Source organism: Typopeltis vanoorti, chromosome 17 (assembly GCF_054136105.1).
Source record: "Typopeltis vanoorti isolate ZY-2024b chromosome 17, IOZ_Tvanoo_1.0, whole genome shotgun sequence".
Lineage (NCBI taxonomy): Eukaryota > Metazoa > Arthropoda > Arachnida > Uropygi > Thelyphonidae > Typopeltis > Typopeltis vanoorti.
This window is the reverse complement of record NC_143565.1, coordinates 53,378,065-53,401,279: the sequence shown is the minus strand read 5'-3', so window position 1 is coordinate 53,401,279 and position 23,215 is coordinate 53,378,065. Positions and strand designations below refer to the sequence as shown.

The 23,215-nt window shown below is 35.5% G+C and overlaps 1 protein-coding gene across 2 annotated transcripts in view; it reads right to left on the bottom strand.

The window, feature by feature from the left end:
* Window positions 1-23,215, bottom strand: part of LOC150097393 (eukaryotic initiation factor 4A-III) — a 109,859-nt gene that overhangs the window by 19,387 nt on the left and 67,257 nt on the right. The window contains exons 10-11 of one of the 2 annotated variants that reach the window (XM_090407501.1): window positions 18,248-18,375; window positions 4,235-4,299 (exon numbers count right to left, since the gene is read on the bottom strand). In XM_090407501.1, coding sequence (XP_090263627.1) covers window positions 4,283-4,299; window positions 18,248-18,375 — 145 coding nt within the window. In that variant the 3' untranslated portion in view covers window positions 4,235-4,282. Of the gene's footprint in view, window positions 1-4,206; window positions 4,300-18,247; window positions 18,376-23,215 lie in introns of those variants that run through there. The other variant, XM_090407500.1, reaches the window with a different exon arrangement.

Sequence of the window (23,215 nt, the reverse complement as noted above, 5' to 3'; positions counted from 1 at the left end):
TGTACGATAAACACATAAGCCTTTCCACATGGTCAAGATATAGGTGGATTGATACAGTAAAAAGTGTCTTAGAAGATTGTATATTTCGTATGAAGGATTTCAAATATACTCATTCTATCTATAGATGAATTATTGAATTTAAGAAATGAAGACTATGAGCATAAAAAATAATAGTAATTTAAGAAAATCCCTATTTCAAATTTCAGTGATAATTGCTTAATTTTTATGGCAATAGGCATGTAGCATTAGCTGAGTTATCAATGATTGCAAGTACTGGTAAAAATGTTTCATATAGTTATTCAATGAGATTTTTATTTAACATGAAGTGTCTACATTAACTCAGAAGGCCCATTTAAAAAGCTAACAATTACCTTGCTATGTAATCTAGAAAATCTTGAACTATTCCCAAACAATCTAACAATTCTCAAACAGCCCCTGAAATCTTTACCCTCACCCATTCGAGGGGACAGCAATAAAACAGTTCTGCATGCTGGCTATTGGTTAGTACATGGGACCGAAACCAGTCAGTAACAAATCTGGAGGGTTCCCAATCAGCTAGTGTCAAATCCTGCCACCATGATTTTCCAGTTCATGAATGGAGGTAAATCAAATATTGTATCTGCACAGGGAACTGTTGAGGCCACATATGGATAGGAGCTCAAGTTCCCTCTGTGTGGGAAGTATGTTTGCAAGTCTGTCACACCTCACTAAATACAATGGATCACAACACAAAGAAATGTGATTTTACTGAAGATCAAAAAAATTCTTCTACAAAAAAGTTAAACATTACACAGTTCTTTCTGCCACAAGGGCAGCACTTGTGCATTCATCAAAACTGAAAAACATGCCGGAGATCCCGTTTGATCTGGTCTATCTCAAAATTTCCTTACCAAATGGATCTGCCCTTTGCCGGCCTGGTTAGCGTATCTGCTCTCCAGTCAAAAGGTTGGGGGTTTCCAATCCTAGCGTGAGCATGAATGTTTGTGATTGTCTGTGAAAATACTAGTGGTGGTGGTGCAATAGATGGTGCTGGTGTAGATGATGCAGTTTGCTATAGTGTGGACTGAGTGGCAGAAACGGAGAGTTGTAGAGTATGTGCTCTCCCTTGATGAGTCTTTGGACTTTTGGAGGTGTGATGTAATAACAGTATGCTTTCTCTAGCAATCTTCCAACTCTGACCTCTTACTATCCTCTCTCTCTAAAGCTTGACTTCTGCAGTTGAAACACCAAAATAGTGAGGTCATCTTTGAGTTTCACCAATCAAGCAGGCAGGGATGCTGAGGGTGCCTGCCATCAGCAATGACCTATTAAAGATCAATCTTCCTACAAGAATACCTGACAATCCCCTCCAATTTGACCTCTTCCTAACAAGCTCCCCTTCCAAGTATACTGTGCTCTTGATACCTCGGATCACAAACTCATACAAGTCTCTTTTGCCACAGAAAAACCTCCATGACCTATTCCTCCTGATCCAAACATCTGCTGAAACTGAATAACAGAAATCATCTGCACAGGAATGCAGGCTTAGAACCCTTATTCCACTCCAAATTCTCAGCTGCTACTCAAACCTCGGTTCTCAAAAAACGTGTGCAAACACTATAAAAGAAAAAAATCTGTTTACCACAAATGGCTGAAGACCAAAACTTCAGCTGCTCACTCTGCAACTTTGAAAGGGTTAAATGCTGCAAACTCACCTCCTGCAAATGGCAGTTGTTCCTCCTGGTCTCTTGCCAAGGCCACTGGGTGCAACTTCTACTCACCCAGGTATCTACCGTTCTCACTTCCAGATGATACTGCAGTTATCTCACCTAAAAAAAAAAGGCCAGCTTACTGGAATCACTCTTCTCTTCCAATTCCTGCACTGATGACCTGAAAAAGATTCCTCCACTTCACTAAGAATGACTCACTCCAAGTAACCCAGTCTTCTGCCCAAAAGAAATATGAAAAATCCTTAATAACTTGAACACAAACAAGGCATCTGGTCCTGATGGTATCCCATCTATTTTGTTAAAAAAATGTGCTCCAGAACTAACACCCATCCTCTATTGCCTCTTCAACTAGCATCTATCCTACAACATGGAAACAGGTTTACATCTAGCCATCCCAAAGGTGATAATAGTCAATCAATGAACTACCATCCAATTGCTCTCACTTCTGTTCTATCTAAACTCTTGAACCACCCAGAGACCTACCAACTAATCAGCTTGCAATCTACAGCTAATCTTGATTTCACAACAACATCTGGACTCAGCCATGGAAAAATTTGGAGAAACTCATGTGGTTGCCCTCAACATTTCAAAGGCACATGATTGGGTTTGGCACTTAATAAACTGCCACCCTATGGTCTACCTTCAACACTCTGCAACTGGATTGCCAACTTTCTCACTGGTCACTCACTACATGTCATGGTGGATGGTTTCCTCTCCTCAAATTTCCCCACCAATGCAGGAGTACCTAAAGGTTCTGTTCATTCACCCACTCTCTTCCTCTTGTATATAAACAATCTACTCTCACAGACTCCCAATCCTATCCAATAGCTTTGCTGATTTTCATTTGATAAACCTTGTAGTGATGAAGTATTAGAATTCTCAAGATCCACCACAACCAGTGGCGGATCTTGAGAATGATCTTAACCTGAACTCGAAAACTTCAATGTCGCCAAAACTCAGTCCTGTCTGATTTCTTGCAAAAAAGAGCTCGCATCCCTCCCCCTTACCTTCAATAATAATACTGAGATATCCAAACATAATGAGATTTCTCTTCTTGGACTGATCTGCATCTTCAATCTTTCCTGGCACAACCACATTTCAACTGTCGCTTCTGTAGCTGTCAAAAAAAATTCTGTGTACTTTTTTGCACAAGACACTACATATTTTCATAGTTGCTAACCCTATATTTCCCAAATTCACCCAACCAGGAATATTGCTACCATATTTGGGATGGTGCACCAAAATTCTAAGATTGCTCAATTCCATCCAAAAGAGGGCAATCTGGCTAATTAATGATGATCTCTCACTCAAATATCCACTTCAATTCCTCTTGCACAGGCATCAGTTTCTGCCTCATGCCTATTTTAGGTTCATGGACAGTGCTATGCAGAATTGGAACAGTCTCTCACTTTGCCTTTCCCAAAGATTAATGGAACAGATTTATTGATATATATATGTAGAAAAAATTTTTACCTTGGGTTTATTATATGTTAAAGATACCAAGAAATTATATACTTGGTTTTAATCTTTTTTGTTAGGAAGCAAAACAATGTTTTGTGCATGAAATATATTCACGCCTGAGCTACTTGTATATAGAAGCTAATGACTTTATATATCTTGCCTTAACTATGTATCTCATAATGCAAAGCACCCCCCCCCCCCTTTTAGACGTGTCTAATGCTATGCTATGCATAATAAGAAGGGTCACTACCCAGACCGGTTTTGACCTTTATTGAAGTCTCATCAGTAGGAGCCAGACCCGGGAGAGATATGAAGGTTGAAGTAATGCAGAAGTTAGATATGTCTCATATACAAGTAGCCAAAAGGTGCTCGACCTTATTAATAAAAATCTCTGGATGAGAGAAAGATGTAGAAAGTTTTTTTACCTTGGGTTTATTATACATTAAGGATACGCATAACTGCCTAAGTGGTGAATGTTGCAGCCACTACCTAAGCATGATAAACATGATAACCCCCCACACACACCCCTTTTAGACGTGTCTAATGCTATGCTATGCATAATGAGAAGGGTCACTACCCAGACCGGTTTTGACCTTTATTGAAGTCTCATCAGTGGGAGCAAGACCTGGGAGATATATGAAGGTTGAAGTAATGCAGAAGTCACATATATCTCATATACAAGTAGCCAAAAGGTGCTCGACCTTATTAATAAAAATCTCTGGATGAGAGAAAGATGTAGAAAGTTTTTTTACCTTGGGTTTAAGATACACATAGCAACTGCCTAAGTGGTGAATGTTGCAGCCACTACCTAAGCATGATAAACATCTGTGATATTGGTAGATTAAAAATCTACAAATAGTTACTTTGTAAATTCTTCTTCTGGTATCAAGATAATAGAATGGTATCTGCAGCCATTTTAAATAAAAGTGGTTGCCAATATTACATGGCATTTATCTGATTTATTACCATGATGTGTGCATTACAATGTGAATAAGTAATTCAAAAAACTACTCAAAAAAAAAAAAAAAGGGCCTGGTTTATAAATAAAAACATTTATTACATACAACATGAGATAACAGCACACTGAGAAAATTCCCAGATCTTCTAACAGTTCAAATGAGGTCAGCCACTGCAAAAAAATTCAGAAGATATGATTAAATAATATATCAAAAAATATAAATGCATCAATATTCCATAATATGTATTATTAATTTCTCTCTCTCTCTTTTTTTTTTTTTGTCTAAATGTCATCCATTTGGTTGGTTGAATTCAAATAATCTCCAAAACAGTGAAAACTAAAACCATTAAACTTCATACAGTTCCTTCTGGTAGCTCAACTTCAATGTCCGTCTCTTTCCCCCAAACCCAAGAAGCTATTTTGGGATAGGACAGCCCCACAACATTTAAAGAGCCCTTTATGCTGATTTCAAGAATGTACTGTACTTGCAGACAGCCATTGAGCAGCCTGTTGTAATGTCTAAAATGGTACTGCTTCCCCCCAAATCTGCATCACAGCACAACCTTCATTCAATTTTTCATTTTTTGTGGCACAAAGACATCAAGGGTTATACTGTAACAGGACACAGGTCACATCAGTACACATGGTAATTGGTTAGTAGGACCATCACAAACATCCATGTCCTTGGTGAGATTCGAACCCACAAGCTGGAGAGTGGATATGCTAACCACTCAGCCAACCAGGCCGACGCACAGTCTTCACTTATTATACATTACCTTGTGTCAAAGTATTAAGCAACAATTTCAAAGGATAGTTCATGAAGACTTCAAAAATATATTACAATATAATATAACATACCAGCCTCAAAGCCATTCTGCTTTGGCCAAAATTCAAAACAATCAAGTCCTATACATCAGTGTATTATGTGTTCTGGAGTTCATATTTACAAAAAAAATAATTCCTTGATCTAAAAACATAACAAAAGAATTGTGTTACTGTTAGTAACACACACACACACACATATAATAGTAAAATAAATAATAACTCCACATCAATCATTCTTGCCACACTTGTAAGGCTGACTGGCTGAGTGATTAACATACTTGCTCTCCAACCAACAGGTTCAGTCCCTGCCAGGTATGGATGCCTGTGATTGTATTTAGATAAGAGATGAACTTCAACACAGTGTGAGCCCACTGTCCCACTTACTGGAAGCCTGAAAAACGTCAATGTCCCTGCTTTCTGCATTATGTAAAAAATATTAATAAATAAAATTTTAAAAAATCATTAGTACTAATGTACTATAGGTTATAACCTTTCATGATTGGGTTGGTTAGTTTATGGTGCAAGGACAGCAAAGATCATATTGCACTATAACAATGATTACAGCTGTGATTATACACAAGGTAATATTCATGGATGGGAGTAAAAAAGAATATTGAAAAACTAGGGTCAGCTTGTTGGTAGTATTTGATTTTAATGTTAGCATTCTATTTTTATCATAAAACTAGAAAATGCTATGATATAACAAAGCCCTATAAAACATTCCTTCAAAACAAAACACAAATAATAATTGTAGATTTCACTTGGTTACAAAGTAAATTATACTTGACAAGAAAATATTCTTGCCTAATCCCTTATCAAAGTGTAAGCAAACAATTTTCAGGAGTGAAGTATCTTCATGACAAGGTTACTTTTTAGATGCTGAACTTCATTTAAATTGCAAAGCACACTTCCTTTCAGATGCACATAATGCTATGCATTATTGAAGTCAACAGCCCCTGTATACACTATCTACCAATAACTGTCTGGACACCCCTGTAATTGAAGTTGTGGAACATTCCAGGTTTGTTAATAACATAAAAAACCATTGTACAGATAGTAGGAAGCAGTATTTCATTGGAGCAGTTGAATACAGATGGTATGGAAACATGATGTGAATTCAGTGACTTCGAGAGATGTATTGTCATAGTGGGCTGTCACATTGGTTGCATGTCCATATGTGCCATTGCAGCTCAACTGGAGCATCCAAAATCAATGGTTGGTGATGTGATCAACAAATGGAGATGTTCTGGCATCATTATTGCAAGAAAACACCCAGGGTGGCCATCAAAAATGATTGACAGGGACAGGAAGGTGGAAAGCAAAAACCAGCTACAATCGGGATAGACCATCCATGATGAGTTCCAGAAACACCATGGTGAGCACTAATACTGTACGAAAAGAACTCCACTTACTGGATTTCCACAGAAGAGCAGTGGCATCTACACAAGCTGAACATCATAACAACGAACAAATTGGCTCGTCTGGCCTGCTGCAAAGAGCATGCAAACTGGACCAATGACCAGTGGAAAACAGTACTCTGGAGCGATGAATCAAGGTTCACCTGATTCCAGTCTGATGGCAGGTTGTGATATGGAGGCAGCCTGGTGAATGCTTGTTATCACAGTGTATTGTGCCCACAGTAAAGTTTGGTGGTGAAGGAGTAATGGTGTAGGATGCATTCAGCTAGGGCAGCTCAGTACCTTGATCATCATAATCAAATTCCTGCCATGTACCCTCAAGTACAGGATATTACATGAAAAATCCAAATCATTACTTACTTCCTACTACAATTTTCCTCCAAATCAATCAGTTACCTGTCAAGACTCCAACATTATCAGATCTTATATTTCTATTGTCTAAGGCACATTGTACCATATCAATCCACCTATATCTTGGTCTTCCTCTGGGTCTTTTTCCTGCCAAAGAACACTCATCTCATCATCAAATTGCTGACATGTACCCTCAAGGGGTGTACAGGATATGATAGTACTACATTAAAAATTTACATCATTACTAACTTCCTATCTACAATTTTCCTCCAAATCAGTCTATTACTTGTCAAGACTCCAATATCATCATTATCAGATCTTATGTTTCCATCGTCTAAGGCACATTGTACCGTATCAATCCACCTATATCTTGGTCTTCCTCTGGATCGTTTTCTTACCAACCTGGCAGAGAACACTTGTTTTGCTAATCTTTCCTCGCCCATTCTGTTTAAGTGACCATACCACCTGAGATTAGCTCTGCTAATGCTTTCCTGGATGTTGACAATGTCAAGTTCTTTCCTAATATCCTCATTTTTAATATGATATTGCCATTGAAGCCATCTGTTCATGCCTATAATCTTTCTCAGGATTCTCATATCTGCAGTCTCTAGTTTTCGGTCAAGTGTTTTACTTCTGACACAGCTCTCAGATCCATAAGTTAAAACTGGTTTGAACACTGTCTTGTATACAGACAATTTAGTGTTCTGACTAATTTCTCTCTTATTCCATATGAATTTATTCAATTGACTTCCTACCATAACAGCTTTGTTGATTCTGTTGTCATCATCATCATCAAATTCCTGCCATGTACCTTCAAGGGGTATACAGGATATGATACTATTACATGAAAAAAATTATTTCATTACTAACTTCCTATATACAATGTTACTCCAAATCAGTCTGTTACTTGTAAACTTCAATATTATCAGATCTTATATTTCTATCGTCTAAGGCACTTTGTACCGTATCAATTCACCTATATCTTGGTCTTCCTCTGGGTCATTCTGCAGCCAACCTGGAGAGAACACTTGTTTTGCTAATCTTTCTTCGCCAATTCTGTTTAAGTGACCATACCACCTGAGATTAGCTCTGCTAACGCATTCCTGGATGTTGACAATGTTAAGTTCTTTCCTAATATCCTCGTTTTTAATATGATATTGCCATTGATGCCATCTGTTCATGCCTATAATCTTTCTCATATCTGCAGTCTCTAGTCTTTGGTCAAGAGTTTTCCTTCTGACCCAGCTCTCAGATCCATAATTTAAAACCGGTTTGAACACTGTCTTGTATACAGCAAATTTAGTGTTTCAACTAATTTCTCTCTTATTCCATGTGAATTTATTCAATCGACTTCCTACCATACCAGCTTTGCTGATTCTGTTGTCTATTTCTATATTTAATTTACCATCTTCATAAAAAATCGTGCCTAAGTAGCTGAAATGTTTCACTTGTTCCACAGGTTCGACAATCACAACACAGTTGACATTTTCAATGATTCTGCCTATTTTCATTGTCTTTGACTTTTTATTGCTGACCTTCATACCATATCTATTACAACAATTATTCAATATAGTCAGAGAATCTTGCAGACTTGTAGCAGATTTATTTAGAAGTATAACATCATCCGCATAAAGCAAAGAGATGACATTAACATCTCCAATTTGTATATCATGTTTAATACCACTTTCCTTCATAACGTGATCCATATAGATAATGAATAACAGAGGGGGATAATGTACATCGTTGTCTCACACCAGATTTAACATTAAACCATCTTCCTGTACTTCCTTCAATTCTAACTGCTGACTTACTCAAATAAAGACAAAATATAATGCTCCATTGACACCATATAACTGTAGCGTATCGAATAGCTTCTCTCTCTCTTGGCACCTTGTCATATGCCTTTTCCAAATAGACAAAACTTAAATACAAATCTCTGTTATATTCCAATGCTTGTTCGACTATTTGTCTTAAAGTGAAGATTTCATCGTGACAACCTCTATTTGGCCTGAATCCAGCATGTTCTTCAGCAAGCTTCTCTTCCACAATTCTTCTCAACCGTTTCTCAAGTATACTTGCATAGATCTGCCAGGAACACTCAGTAGGGAAATACCGCTGTAATTTTCACATTCAGTTTTATTTCCCTTTGTATATATAGGCACAATGAGAGCTCTACTCGAATCATTGGGAATTCGTCCTTCTGTCCAGTGTTTCTGAACTATGCAGTGCAGCCACTGTAAGACTCTTATACCACCATACTTCAGCATTTCTGATCGAATATCATCTACCCCTGCTGCCTTTCCACATTTCAAGCCTTTGATGGCTTTTTCTACTTCAAGTATGGATATGTATTCCTGACTGCATGCATGGTCAGTGTTTTTTACCACTATGCTATCATCACCACTTGTTTCATTTAGCAGTTTTTCAAAGTAATTACTCCATACATCAATTATATCTTTTTCTCCCGTTTTCATGTCACCTTTATCATCTCTAACTCCCTTTACGGCACTCTTTCCTCCATTCCTAAGCTTCTTCAACAACCTCCAGAATATTTTGCTACCTTCTTGATATTTATTTTCTATATTATTACCAAAGTCCTCCCATGACTTTTGTTTATCTAGTTTTACACAGTGTTTAGCATTCTTGCATTTGTCTCTGTATTCTCTAAGAGCACAAGCTGACTTATTTAACAGGAACTTTTGATATGCTTTCTTCTTTTTCTTCACTGCCTCTTTAACTTCCTGTGTCCACCATGGAGTTTTGATTTTTTTTTATCCTTGCAGACAACCTTACCATATGCCTCTCTGGCAGAATCAATCAATGTTTTCTTCAGAGTTTGCCACTGAATCTCCAAGGTTTGATTCCTGTTCTTAAACTTTCATTTTTTCTTCGATAATCTTTGTGTATTTTAGTGTACAGTTCACATCTGAGAGCTGCTCAACTTTTATTCGCTTTAAAACTTTCTTACATGTTATTCTTTTCAATATGAAATTCAATTTTATCCTGCTCAAGCCTAAATTGTGATCACTTCCAATTTCAAATCCTCTGTACACTCTGGTGTCCTGCGAAAGGGAGAAAACATCACTATCAACAATAACATAGTCAATGAGACTTTTCTTATTCCATGCCTTTTCTTTCGATGTGAATTTGTGCACATTTTTATGTTGAAACATGGTGTGTTAGTAATAACCAGTCCATTTCCTGAGCAGAAATCCAACAGATATTTGCCATTATTATAGCTTTGCTCTTTTCTCCAAATTTTCCCAAAACATATTTGTATGTCTCACAATCATTTCCTACTCTGCTATTTAGATCCACAACAGGACCAACTTTTCCTTTTTCATTGTGTCAGTTGCTTTTTCTAAAGCCTCAAAAAATTCCTCCACTTCTACCTTAGTAGAACCTTCTGTGGGACCATAGGCACAAACAAGTCTCATTGTCCAGTTCCCCATTCTCATATTTACCCACATTACTCTATTTGAGACTGAGTGCGATTCAAGATTAGCCTCGTATTTTGTGTTGAATATTATGGCTACTCCTCCTTTTCCTTGATTGTCATTGCCTGAATATAACATTTTGTATTTATTGCTCAGAAAGATCACCAATTTTTGTCTTTTTTGTTTCAGTCATCCTTATTATGTCGATCTGGTACTTATCTAATTCGTCAGCTAGCTCCATTTCTTTGCCATTCAGGCTTCTTATGTTGATAGTACCAATCTTTAACTCTGATGATGTTGAGTTGGGGTTTGTTTTCAGATTTGTTCCAGTAGCTGACTTTTCGCTGTTCACCCTGGTTCCCTGGCGAAAACAATGGCGGCCTTGTTTAACTGGGCGACGCCCCAGCCGGCATGAAATTTTGTCATGTCATACCATCATTTTATATTTTGGTTTAACCAATATGAATACAATTTGGTCGGCTAAATCCCAACCATCTTCACTAAAAATCGTGCCTAAGTACCTGAAATGTTTTACTTGTTCCACAGGTTCTCCATTCACAACACAGTTAACATTTTCAATGATTCTGCCTATTTTCATTCTCTTTGTCTATTTATTGCTGACCTTCATACCATATCTATTACAACAGCTATTCAATTTAGTCAGGGAATCTTGCAGACTTGTAGTGGATTTATTTGGAAGTATAAATCGTTCGCATAAAGCAAAGAGCTGAGATTAACATCTGCAATTTTGATATCAGGTTTAATGATGTGATCCATACAGATAATGAATAACAGAGGGGATAACGTACATCCTTGTCTGACATCAGATTTTACATTAAATCATCTTCCTGCACTTCCTTCAATTCTAACTGCTGACTTACAACTCAAATAAAGACTAAGTATTGTTTGATATAATGCCCCATTGACACCATACAAATGCAGCATTTTGAATAGCTTCTCTATTGGCACCTTGTCATATGCCTTTTCCAGATGTAGAAGACTTTAGTACAGATCTTTGTTTTTGTCAGTACCTTGGTATTCTGGATAATCAGGTGCTGCCTGCACTGTGGAGTTTTTATGGAACGGACCCATGTTACTATTAAGACAACAATGCTGCATGCCACAAAGCTGCAGCTTTTATGGAATAGCATGAAGAGATTTGGTGTAAAACCTGGCCTGTATAGACCCCATTGAATACCTGTGGGACAAATTTGAGAGGCAATTGAGGTCTAGAACAGCTCATCCTTGATCTGTCACTGAACTCAGTGCTGCTTTGATGGAGGGATGGAAACAAATTCCATCTGATGTCTGCCGCACATTGGTGGAAAATCTCCCTCAAAAGGTGCAGGAGGTGATCAAAGCCAAAGGTGAACATACCCGATATTAGAGCTTGCCTGCTGGTATCAACTGTAAATTGCTAAAGTGTCCAGACAATTATTCGTAGATGTGTATAAGTAGCCTAGTCATAATGATACTTGACTTGTAAACTTTGGTTACACTTATATATTAATTTAGCAGAAGTCACCTCAGATTTTAATCAGATGCCATAAGAAACTTTCACTTGATATTCTTTTATCAAAGACCAAAGCATTATGTTCAGTCCCTCATATATTTTGATGCATAATAATACATAGATGGTTATGTTTTGAATAAAGCAAGATATTCTGTGTGATTAATATGAATTAATCAAAAGTGACTTATTTATTGCACCATTGCGTGCACTACATGCAATATAAGTCAGTTTTGATGTACTTTTCATTATCTAAAAAGCAAGCTTTTAGTAAAGACCATGATAGAAATAAATAACATATTCTAAACTTATCATGTCATATTATATGCTTATCAGATCAAGAAATCACACTGACAAAGTTTATCATTAACCTATGAACAAATAATCATTTTCACTACCTCATTTTTCCATTTATAGTGCATAAAAAAATCTATCATATCAACCACATTTATTTGAACATAAAAAAATACCTGTCTTCCATGACTGCTTTAAACCAGAAAACTACTCTATGCTACTTAAAGTAGAATTTTAACTGTTAATATCCTGAATAATTAATCAAACTATACTTATGATACATCCTGCATGTATTCTCTCTGAACCAACAAATATCTGTTATTTTCATTCATCAGTAATATCCACGGGGTGCTTAAGGGTCAAAGCTGTATAACTGAGAGGAGACCTCCACATAGCCTTTAAAGGAATGCGGAGAACCGACCAGGGCTTCTGACCTAATGTCCAATCCTCACCTTCTCGTGGTGCACCCTGTTGGGTATCTACTTTGATACTGAACGAACGAGGATGGGCTGACAATTTGGGATTTAGCCGACCAAATTGTATTCTTATTGGTTAAACCAAAATAAAAAATGATGGTACAACATGACAAAATTTCATGCCGGCTGGGGCGTCGCCCGGTTAAACAAGGCCCCCGTTGTTTTTGCCAGGGAACCAGGGCGAACAGCAAAAAGTCAGCTACTGGAACAAATCTGAAAACAAACCCCAACTCAACATCACCAGAGTTAAAGATCGGTACTATCAATGTAAGAAGCCTGAATGGCAAAGAAATGGAGCTAGCTGAGGAATTAGATAAGTACCAGATCGACATAATAGGGGTGACTGAAACAAAAAAGACCAAAACTGGCGAGATCTTTCTGAGCAATAAATACAAAATGTTATATTCAGGCAATGACAATCAAGGAAAAGAAGGAGTAGCCATAGTATTCAACACAAAATACGAGGCTAATCTTCTTGAATGGCAGGCAGTCTCAAGTAGAGTAATGTGGGCAAATATGAGAATGGGGAACTGGACAATGAGACTTATTTGTGCCTATGGTCCCACAGAAGGTTCTACTAAGGTAGAAGTGGAGGAATTTTTTGAGGCTTTAGAAAAAGCAACTGACACAATGAAAAAGGAAAAGTTGGTCCTTGTTGGGGATCTAAATAGTAGAGTAGGAATTGATTGTGAGACATACAAAAATATTTTGGGAAAATTTGGAGAAAAGAGCAAAGCTAATAATAATAGCAAATATCTGTTGGATTTCTGCTCAGGACATGGACTGGTTATTACTAACACCATGTTCCAACATAAAAATGTGCACAAATTCACATGGAGAGAAGAGGCTAGGAATAAGAAAAGTCTCATTGACTATGTTATTGTTGATAGTGATGTTTTCTCCCTGGTGCAGGACACCAGAGTGTACAGAGGATTTGAAATTGGAAGTGATCACTATTTAGTCTTGAGCAGGATAAAATTGAATTTCATATTGAAAAGAATAACATGTAAGAAAGTTTTAAAGCGAATAAAAGTTGAGCAGCTCTCAGATGTGAACTGTAGACTAAAATACAGAAATATTATTGAAAAGAAAATGAAAGAGTTTGAGAACAGGAATCAAACCTTGGAGATTCAGTGGCAAACTCTGAAGGAAACATTGATTGATTCTGCCAGAGAGGCATGTGGTGAGGTTGTGTGCAAGGATAAAAAAATCAGAACTCCCTGGTGGACACAGGAAGTTAAAAAGGCAGTGAAGAAAAAGAAGAAAGCATATCAAAAGTTCCTGGCAAATAAGTCAGCTTTTACTCTTACAGAATACAGAGACAAATGTAAGAAAGCTAAACAGTGTGTAAAACTAGCTAAACAAAAGTCATGGGAGGACTTTGGCAAGAATATAGAAAATAAATATCAAGAAGGTGGCAAAATATTCTGGAGGTTGTTGAAGAAGCTTAGAAATGGAGGAAAGAGTGCTGTAAAAGGAATTAGAGATGATAAAGGTGAAATGAAAACAGGAGAAAAAGATATCCTTGAAGTATGGAGTAATTACTTTGAAAAACTGCTAAATGAAACAAGCAGTAATGACAGCATAGTGATAAAAAACACTGACCAGGCATGCAGTCAAGAATACATATCCATACTTGAAGTAGAAAAAGCCATCGAAGGCTTGAAATGTGGAAAGGCAGCAGGAGTAGATGATATTCGACCAGAAATGCTGAAGTATGGTGGTATAAGAGTCTTACAGTGGCTGCACTGCATAGTTCAGAAAGCCTGGACAGAGGGACGAATTCCCGATGATTGGAGTAGAGCTCTCATAGTACCCATATATAAAAAGGGAAATAAAACTGAATGTGAGAATTACAGAGGTATTTCCCTACTGAGTGTTCCTGGCAAGATCTATGCAAGTATACTTGAGAAACGGTTGAGAAGAATTGTGGAAGAAAAGCTTGGTGAAGAACAAGCTGGATTCAGGCCAAATAGAGGCTGTCAGGATCAGATCTTCACTTTACGACAAATAGTTGAGAAAGCATGGGAATATAACAAAGATCTGTATTTAAGTTTTGTCGATTTGGAAAAGGCATATGACAAGGTGCCAAGAGAGAAGCTATTCAATACGCTGCAGTTATATGGTGTCAATGGGGCATTATATCAAGCAATACTTAGTCTTTATTTGAGTTGTGAGTCAGCAGTTAGAATTGAAGGAAGTACAGGAAGATGGTTTAATGTTAAATCTGGTGTGAGACAAGGATGTACATTATCCCCTCTGTTATTCATTATCTATATGGATCACATTATGAAGGAATGTGGTATTAAACCTGATATCAAAATTGGAGATGTTAATGTCAGCTCTTTGCTTTATGCGGATGATGTTATACTTCTAAATAAATCTGCTACAAGTCTGCAAGATTCTCTGACTAAATTGAATAGCTGTTGTAATAGATATGGTATGAAGGTCAGCAATAAAAAGACAAAGACAATGAAAATAGGCAGAATCATTGAAAATGTCAACTGTGTTGTGAATGGAGAACCTGTGGAACAAGTAAAACATTTCAGCTACTTAGGCACAATTTTTACTGAAGATGGTAAACTAAATATAGAAATAGACAACAGAATCAGCAAAGCTGGTATCGTGGGAAGTCAATTGAATAAATTCATATGGAATAAGAAAGAAATTAGTCGGAACACTAAATTAGCTGTATACAAGACTGTGTTCAAACCAATTTTCACTTATGGATCTGAGAGCTGGGTCAGAAGTAAAACACTTGACCAAAGACTAGAGACCGCAGATATGAGAGTCCTGAGAAAGATTAGAGGCGTGAACAGATGGCATCAATGGCAATATCATATTAAAAATGAGGATATTAGGAAAGAACTTGACATTGTCAGCATCCAGGAATGCGTTAGCAGAGCTAATCTCAGATGGTATGGTCACTTAAATAGAATGGGAGAGGAAAGATTAGCAAAACAAGTGTTCTCTGCCAGGTTGGCAGGAAAACGACCCAGAGGAAGACCAAGATATAGGTGGATTGATACGGTACAAAGTGCCTTAGACGATAGAAATATAAGATCTGATAATGTTGGAGTCTTGACAAATAACAGACTGATTTGGAGGAAAATTGTAGCTAGGAAGTTAGTAATGATGTAATTTTTTCATGTAGTACTGTCACATCTTGTACACCCCTTGAGGGTACATGGCAGGAATTTGATGATGATGATGAGTAATATCCACAAAGCCAAAAACACATTTTTAAATATTCAGAATACATGGTGGTTTCACATCAAGCCAAAAATTACAAAATTTCCAAGGAACAAAACATTAATCCATTTATTATATGTATTTCAATGTTTTTGAAACATATATAAGTTATACATTTATAACTCCATATAAATTTAATTGCCAAACTGAATTTGACACTACACAAGGCCAACTTTTGGTAGCCTGATCATTTTCAGAATACTAGGACTGCAGGGTTCCAATCTCAGATTAACTCCATTATAATATTCACTATATGTTTGATTTGTGTTACAAAACAAAACATATAATGAATCCTTAATTTGTTTTCATCCATATTTTATTCTAACAAACGTTTGTATATGAAACACCTTCATCACTAGCTCATATATGGACAAAAACAAGAATGTAAACTTCTCACCAAGTACAGAATGACTACAGTATTCATCATTAACCATTAAAATAAGCATCTTAATGAGTTTCAACTGTCATGTGTACAAATTCAAAATTGAAACTTGATGACTTATTTGAATCTGTAGTTCTATTACAGAAGAAGAATTTTGGGCCACTAGACCAAGCAGCTGACAAAGAAAAATCAGTTCTTATTAGAGAAGGCAACAAAGCAGGAAGTGAAGCCTAGAAATAAAGAAACTTTTGTGAAAATCTGGAGAAAAGCACAAATTTAATAATAAGATAATAAGTAGCTGTCAGATTTATATTCATTAAAATCCAGAAGTAATCTATCATGATATAGTCATTGCTAACACCAATGTTCCAAACATAAAAATGCATATAGATTCACAGAAAAATAAAATAGGCAAAATAAGAAAGTTTTTATGTTAAATGTTCATTTTCTGAGATCAGTCCAGTATACAAGAGTGATCAGATCATTTCGAACTGTATGCGACCACCACCTAATGGTAAGCAGGATAAAAATGTGTACCACATTGAAAAGATCAAATTTCGGTTCATACCTCAGATGTGAAGTGTAAACCCAAATATATAAATACAGTAATCAGTCAGTTATCCAACCATAGTGGAAGAGCAATTTGCTGATCAGATAACAGAAGGTACAATTATCAGGTAACCAAAATAGTTTGTGCAGTTTTCGATAGAGTTCACAGCAATGATTGTTTTATTCTGTAGTGGTTTGAAGCGCAATTTTTTTTATATGACTGAACTTTTTTCTGACTTTGAACCCTTTTAAAATGTCAATTAAAACTGGTGTAATTCATGCTTGTTTGCTTTAAGAATTTAAACTCGGTTCGAAAGCTTCAGAAGCATCCCATAAGATATGTGTGGGTGGCATTTGTATGCAGTAGCAGAACATACTGAACAGAAATGGTTTAAAAAATTTGTTTCTGGTGATGAATCACTTGATGCACCATGTGCAGGAACACTCTCCATTACTGATAATAATAAACTTCAAAGGCTATCATTTTTTTTCACTTCTTTCATGTCATAAAAATGAGCCATTTTTGGATTACTTGCACTTGTGATGAAAATGAACCTTGTACTCTAACAAGAAGCAAAGTTACCACCGGTTGTCACCAAATGATCTAGTACTGCACACTTCAAAGGCACCACTTTATCCCTAGAAGACTGCTTTGTATGGTGTACTAGAAATGGTATAGTCCACTACTAGTTTCTCACTGCAGGCCAAACAATTAAAGCTGAGATTTACTCGATGCAACTTAAGAGTGTGCAAGGATGCATTACTTCAGAAACAGCCAGGCCTATTAATCAGAAGAACGTGCTATTCTTACAGTACAATGCAAAAAGTCATACTGTAAAACTTACCCATGAGGAGATTTGTGCTTTAGGATGGAAATACACCCACATCCACCATATTGTCCTGACATTTCTCCAAGTGATTATCACCTTTTTTTTTTTGGCACTAGACAATCCCATGCGAAATACAGTTCCACAATAAAACACTCTTAAGCGGAGGTTGCTAGGTTTATTACTTCTAAAGACAAAATGTTTTGCAAAAGTGGAATTTACAAACTTGTATCTCATTGGGAAAGTTGTAGATTGTGAAAGTGCTTATTTTAATGAATAAAACATTTTATGAAAATTTCTGCAGTTGTTTCATTTTTATTATGAAAAACAGCACAAACCTGATACAGTGTGTTAGTGGTCGGTTAGCTGCAGTTTTGCTCATTTAAAGATCACTTGTATAATTGGGGAAAAACGAAAGTATTTGCAAACAAGAATTTAATCATAAACACACCATGGAAAAATCTGGCAAAAACAATGACTGATTCAGCCAAGGAAGCATGTGGTGAAATTGGTTGCAAAAATTTAGAGAAAAATAAATAATTTAAAAAAAAAAATGGAAATTAAAGTAGGTGCATGAAGGGAAGAAAAAATTATACAGAAAGCTCTAGTTAGCAGATCAGCATAGGCTTTAAGATAGTCTTATGATTGGGAGTGGGAGAGGCTGTGTGAACTATGTGCTCAACATGATTATTATCACAGAAACATAAAAACAGCTTAAATGACAACTTGAATAGAACCACTTGTAACGAGTTAGAAATAATTCCTCATTACTCAACATCAGCAAAATTTCAAGCTTACCATTCATTGGCATTTCATCAATTTGAGTACTGTAATACTGTTCAATATCTCTGAGAATTCTAATATCATCATTCTTCACAAAGTTAATTGCAACTCCTTTTCTACCAAACCGACCTGATCGACCAATTCTACAAAATAAATTTTAAAAAAACTGATGTAGTATTTTAAATTAGTTATTACTAAATCACATTACATACAAAGCACTAAATACAAGTATATGGAAGAAAACATTTAGAGACAGACAGACAGATGTAAAAGGTGAATTTTTAACAGCATTCCTGTATAGCAATATTATTATTGTGGCAAATAACCTAGAGTATTTTTTGGGTTTAAGTACTTGAAATATTTAATGTCATGTCAATAATCATTCTGAAGTGTTAATTTTAAATAGAGCAGAGCTAATAATAATAGCAAATACCTGTTGGATTTCTGCTTAGGACATGGACTAGTTATTACTAACACCATTTTCCAACATAAAAATGTGCACAAATTCAAATGGCGAGAAGAGGCAAGGAATAAGAAAATTCTCATTGACTATGTTATTGTTGATAGTGATGTTTACTCACTGGTGCAGGGCACTAGAATATGAAGAGGATTTGAAATTGAAAGTGACCATTTGGTCTTAATCAAGTTAAAATTGAAGAAAAAATGAAAGGGTTTGAGAACAGGAATCAAACCTTGCAGATTCAGTGGCAAATCCTGAAGAAAACATTGATTGATTCAGACAGAGGCCTGTGGTAAGGTTGTCGGCAAGAGTAGAAAAATCAGAACTCCTTGGTGGACACAGGAATTTAAGGAAGCAGAAGGAAAAGAGGAAGCATATCAAAAGTTCCTGCCAAATAAGTCAGCTTCTGCTCTTAGAAAATACAGAGACAAATGTAAGAAAGCTAAACACAGTGTAAAACTAGCTAAACAAAAGACTTTGGCAAGGACATTGAAAATAATATTAAGAAGGTGGCAAGAAAGTCTCAAGAAGCTCAAAAATGGAGGAAAGAGTGCTGTGAAAGGAATTAGAGATGATAAAGGTCACATGAAAACAGGAGAAAACGATATCCTTAAAATATGGATAACATATAACAGCAGTCAGGAATACGTATCCATACTTGAAGTAGAAAAAGCCATCAAAAGCCTGAAATATGGAAAGGCAGCAGGAGTAGATGATATTTCACCAGAAATGCTCAAGTATTATAAAATATATACACATTTACACAAGAATATTATTTCATTTGCCAAATATTTCAGTCTGAATATTACGGACCATCTTCAGTGGCTACATAGGAATAGTTTTAAAAAACAAGGTGGAATACGAACAATTGATCATTCACAAATAGAACGAGCCACGTGATGACATATCGCTAAGTATTAAAAGAGTAAACATTTTTTTATCAGAGTCATGATTAAATTAAAGATATTAATTCAAAAATGCATTTAATAATCTTAAATAACATTAGACTCTCAGGGGACCCTGTAACCCCTAGAGAGCACGTCCCCTGGGTGGCGGATAGGGGAGCCCACCATGCGTGTGTGTGTGTGTGTGTGTATATATATATATATATATATATGTGGTGGGGTGGTCCGAATATACTGAATAAGGACTCGTGGACCAACAGGGCCATAAGGGGCAATCATCTTGATTGTAAGGGAAGCGGCACTCCCATGGACCCCTAGCTGGATCTATCCTCTCCTTCTTCTACTTTGAGGAAGACCCACTTACTTTAATCTTTCCTATAAGGCCTTATCAGCCAACTCTTCTTACTTTATGACCCTTGTGCTATTAGAGTACTCGAGGGCCATGGGGTCTTTTCATTTCTGGCCTTACAACTATGTCCTCTCTATAAACCTTACTATATTTCTTCTATAATCTACCCTTTCCCCTTCAATATACCCTATTCCTCCTATGGGTTTAAATTCAGAAGAAGGCGAGTTCAGAAGCCTTAAGGTAGCAGCCCTACCACTGAACTATTCCATCGTCAGGCTAGTCCCCTGACATGGAGAACATAACCATACTTGTAAGCTGACAGAAAAAGATAATCGGATTGAATCTATGGGAAACGACCCTGGAATGGAAAAGGAAAAACGAAAATGGAAACGACAAAATATAATACACATAGCAAACTGGAATGTAAGAGGAATAGCATATAAAGAAATAGAATTAGACCAGTTATTAAATGAAAGAAATTTTAAAATAGCAGTAATCACTGAAACAAAAAAGAACTATGAGAACTGAAAATTTTAATGTGATATACAGTGGAGTCAACAGAGACCAAAGAGCACAAGCAGGAGTCATGACTTGGATTCATAACGCCCTTTCAAAACAGTTAAAACATTATAAATTATGGAATGAAAGAATAATAGAAGCTAGAATAAAAATAGATAGAGGCTATTTAACAATAATTGGTTTATATGCCCCAGAAGAAGGAAGAGAACAGGATAATATTGATTTTTATAATCAGCTACAAAACATATATAATAAAATAAATAAAAATGATTACATAATTTTAGCAGGAGACTTAAATGCAAGAATTGGAAACATGAAAATTAATAATAATATAGGAATACATGGAGAACACACTCTAAACAGAAATGGTAAAAAATTGATTGACTTTTTAGTTTATAATAACCTAAAAATAATGAATTCCTTCTATAAACATAAAGACATACATAAATATACTTGGGCAGCAAGAGGATGGAAATCAATATTAGATTACTTCATATTAAATGAAAAGGAATCAAAATTTTCACTAGATGTTAGAGTTCACAGAGGATATGAAATAAGCAGTGACCACTTCCTTGTTAAAATAAAATTAAGATTACCACCTAAATGGCTACAAGAAACAAGAACAGAAAGAAAAATTGAAACATTTGTTTATAAAACTAGACTATTGAATGACACAAATGTACAATGGCTATATGAAAAAAGAATTAACCAGTATCTAGATAAAATAAAACAAAATGAAGAAATAGAAATAGAATGGCTTAATATAAAAACGATACTAAATGCAGCAGCAAATGAAAGCTTAGGAAAGACCAAAAAATTCAATAAAAGAAAAAACTGAAGATCTGGGATGATACAATCAAAGAAATAATCAAAAAGAAAAAAGAAGCCTATCACAAATAGTTAAGCAGTAAAAGATTAGAAGATGAAATAGAATATAAAAGAATAAGAGCCATGGCTAAATGAGAAGTCAGAAAAAGACAGAGAATCATGGAATAAATTTGTTTCTAATTTAGAACATGATTTATATAAAAAAAGACCCAATGTATATAAGATTTTGAAACACCTAAATGCAGATACCAAAGAAAACATAAAATTAAACACTGAATTGAAATTAGAAGAATTTCTAAATTACTACACAGAACTGTAGAGAGACAAATATTTTAAAAAACTGGCAAACAATTAACGAAAATGAAAAGGAAATAACTGAAGAAGAATTAGAAATCAGCCTGAAAGAAACAAGAAATGGAAAATCACCTGGAGATGATAAGCTAGGTTCAGAACTATATAAATACGCAGGAACAAGATTCAAAGGAAGACTCTTATTTTTAAATAAAATTTACTCAACTGGTATCCCCCCAATAGAATGGAAAAAACAATTGTGATTCCTATCTTTAAGAAAGGTAATAGAGATGACCCTAAAAACTATAGAGGTATCAGTATACTAAATTCCTGTTACAAAATATAGAGCAGAATCTTAAATAACAAGCTAATGAAATATTCCGAAAACTTTATTCTGGAGGTACAAAATGGATTTAGAAAAGGACGATCGTGTATAGACCAAGCCTTCTGCCTAAAATTAATAATAGAGAAAAGAAGAGAATATAATTTAGAAACACATATTGCATTTATTGACTTTGAAAAAGCATTTGACAAAGTTAAAAGAAACATTATTTAACATATTAAAAGAAAGACAAATACCAAATAATATCCTAAAAGCTGTCACAAGTATATATGAAAATAATCAAATACAAATAAGATTAAATCATGAGCTATCATATACAAGAGAGATAAACCAAGGGGTCCGACAGGGATGTCCCGTCTCAGCAACTCTTTTTAATACCTACTTAAATGAAATAATAATAAAATGGAGTAAAAATTTACATCAAGGAATTAAACTTTCACCTACAGTTAACTTAAACACTCTCCTCTTTGCAGATGACCAAATAATAATTACAAATTCTGAAGATAACTTACAGAAAGCTATTTTAAATCTAAATGAGATATCCAAAGATTATGGTATGATAATATCAACGGAAAAATCAAAAACTATGGCCTATAAAGGACAAGATCCAGCAAGAATTAAAATAGTATTAGATAACAAGATCTTAGAACAGGTGAATTCATTAAACTACCTAGGATGTATGATCACTTATGAAAATGAAAAAGATATAAACATAAAAATTGCAAAATATTTAAAAATAACAGGAGTAATTAACTCTATATTTAAACCAAACCTAGTTCAAAAACAAACCAGGCTAAAAGTATACAATACATTAGCCCTACTGGTCTTAATGGAAGCGAAATCTGGACAATAAAACAAAAAGACAAACAAAGATTAACAACAGTAGAAATGAAGTTTATGAGAAAAACTGCAAAGTATACCCTATTTGATCACAAAAGAAACGAAGATATTATGAAAGAATTAAACCAAGAACCAGTAATTGAAAAAATTAAAAAATATAAACATAGATGGATGGGACACGTTCAAAGAATGAAAACAGAAAGATTACCAAAACAAGCATTAAAGCAGAAGCCATTAGGAAAAAGAAAACCAGGACATCCTCTTAAACAATGACTTATAAGGCCAGAACAGGCCATACTAGGCCTAAATCCTTGATACGTATGATGATGATGATGATGAAATAACATTAGACTAATACAAGAAAAAAAAAAGTGTTATCATGATTAAACTTTCCCAAACTTTTGAAACAAATATACAGTCATTACGATTCCAGTTAGGACATTGAAGT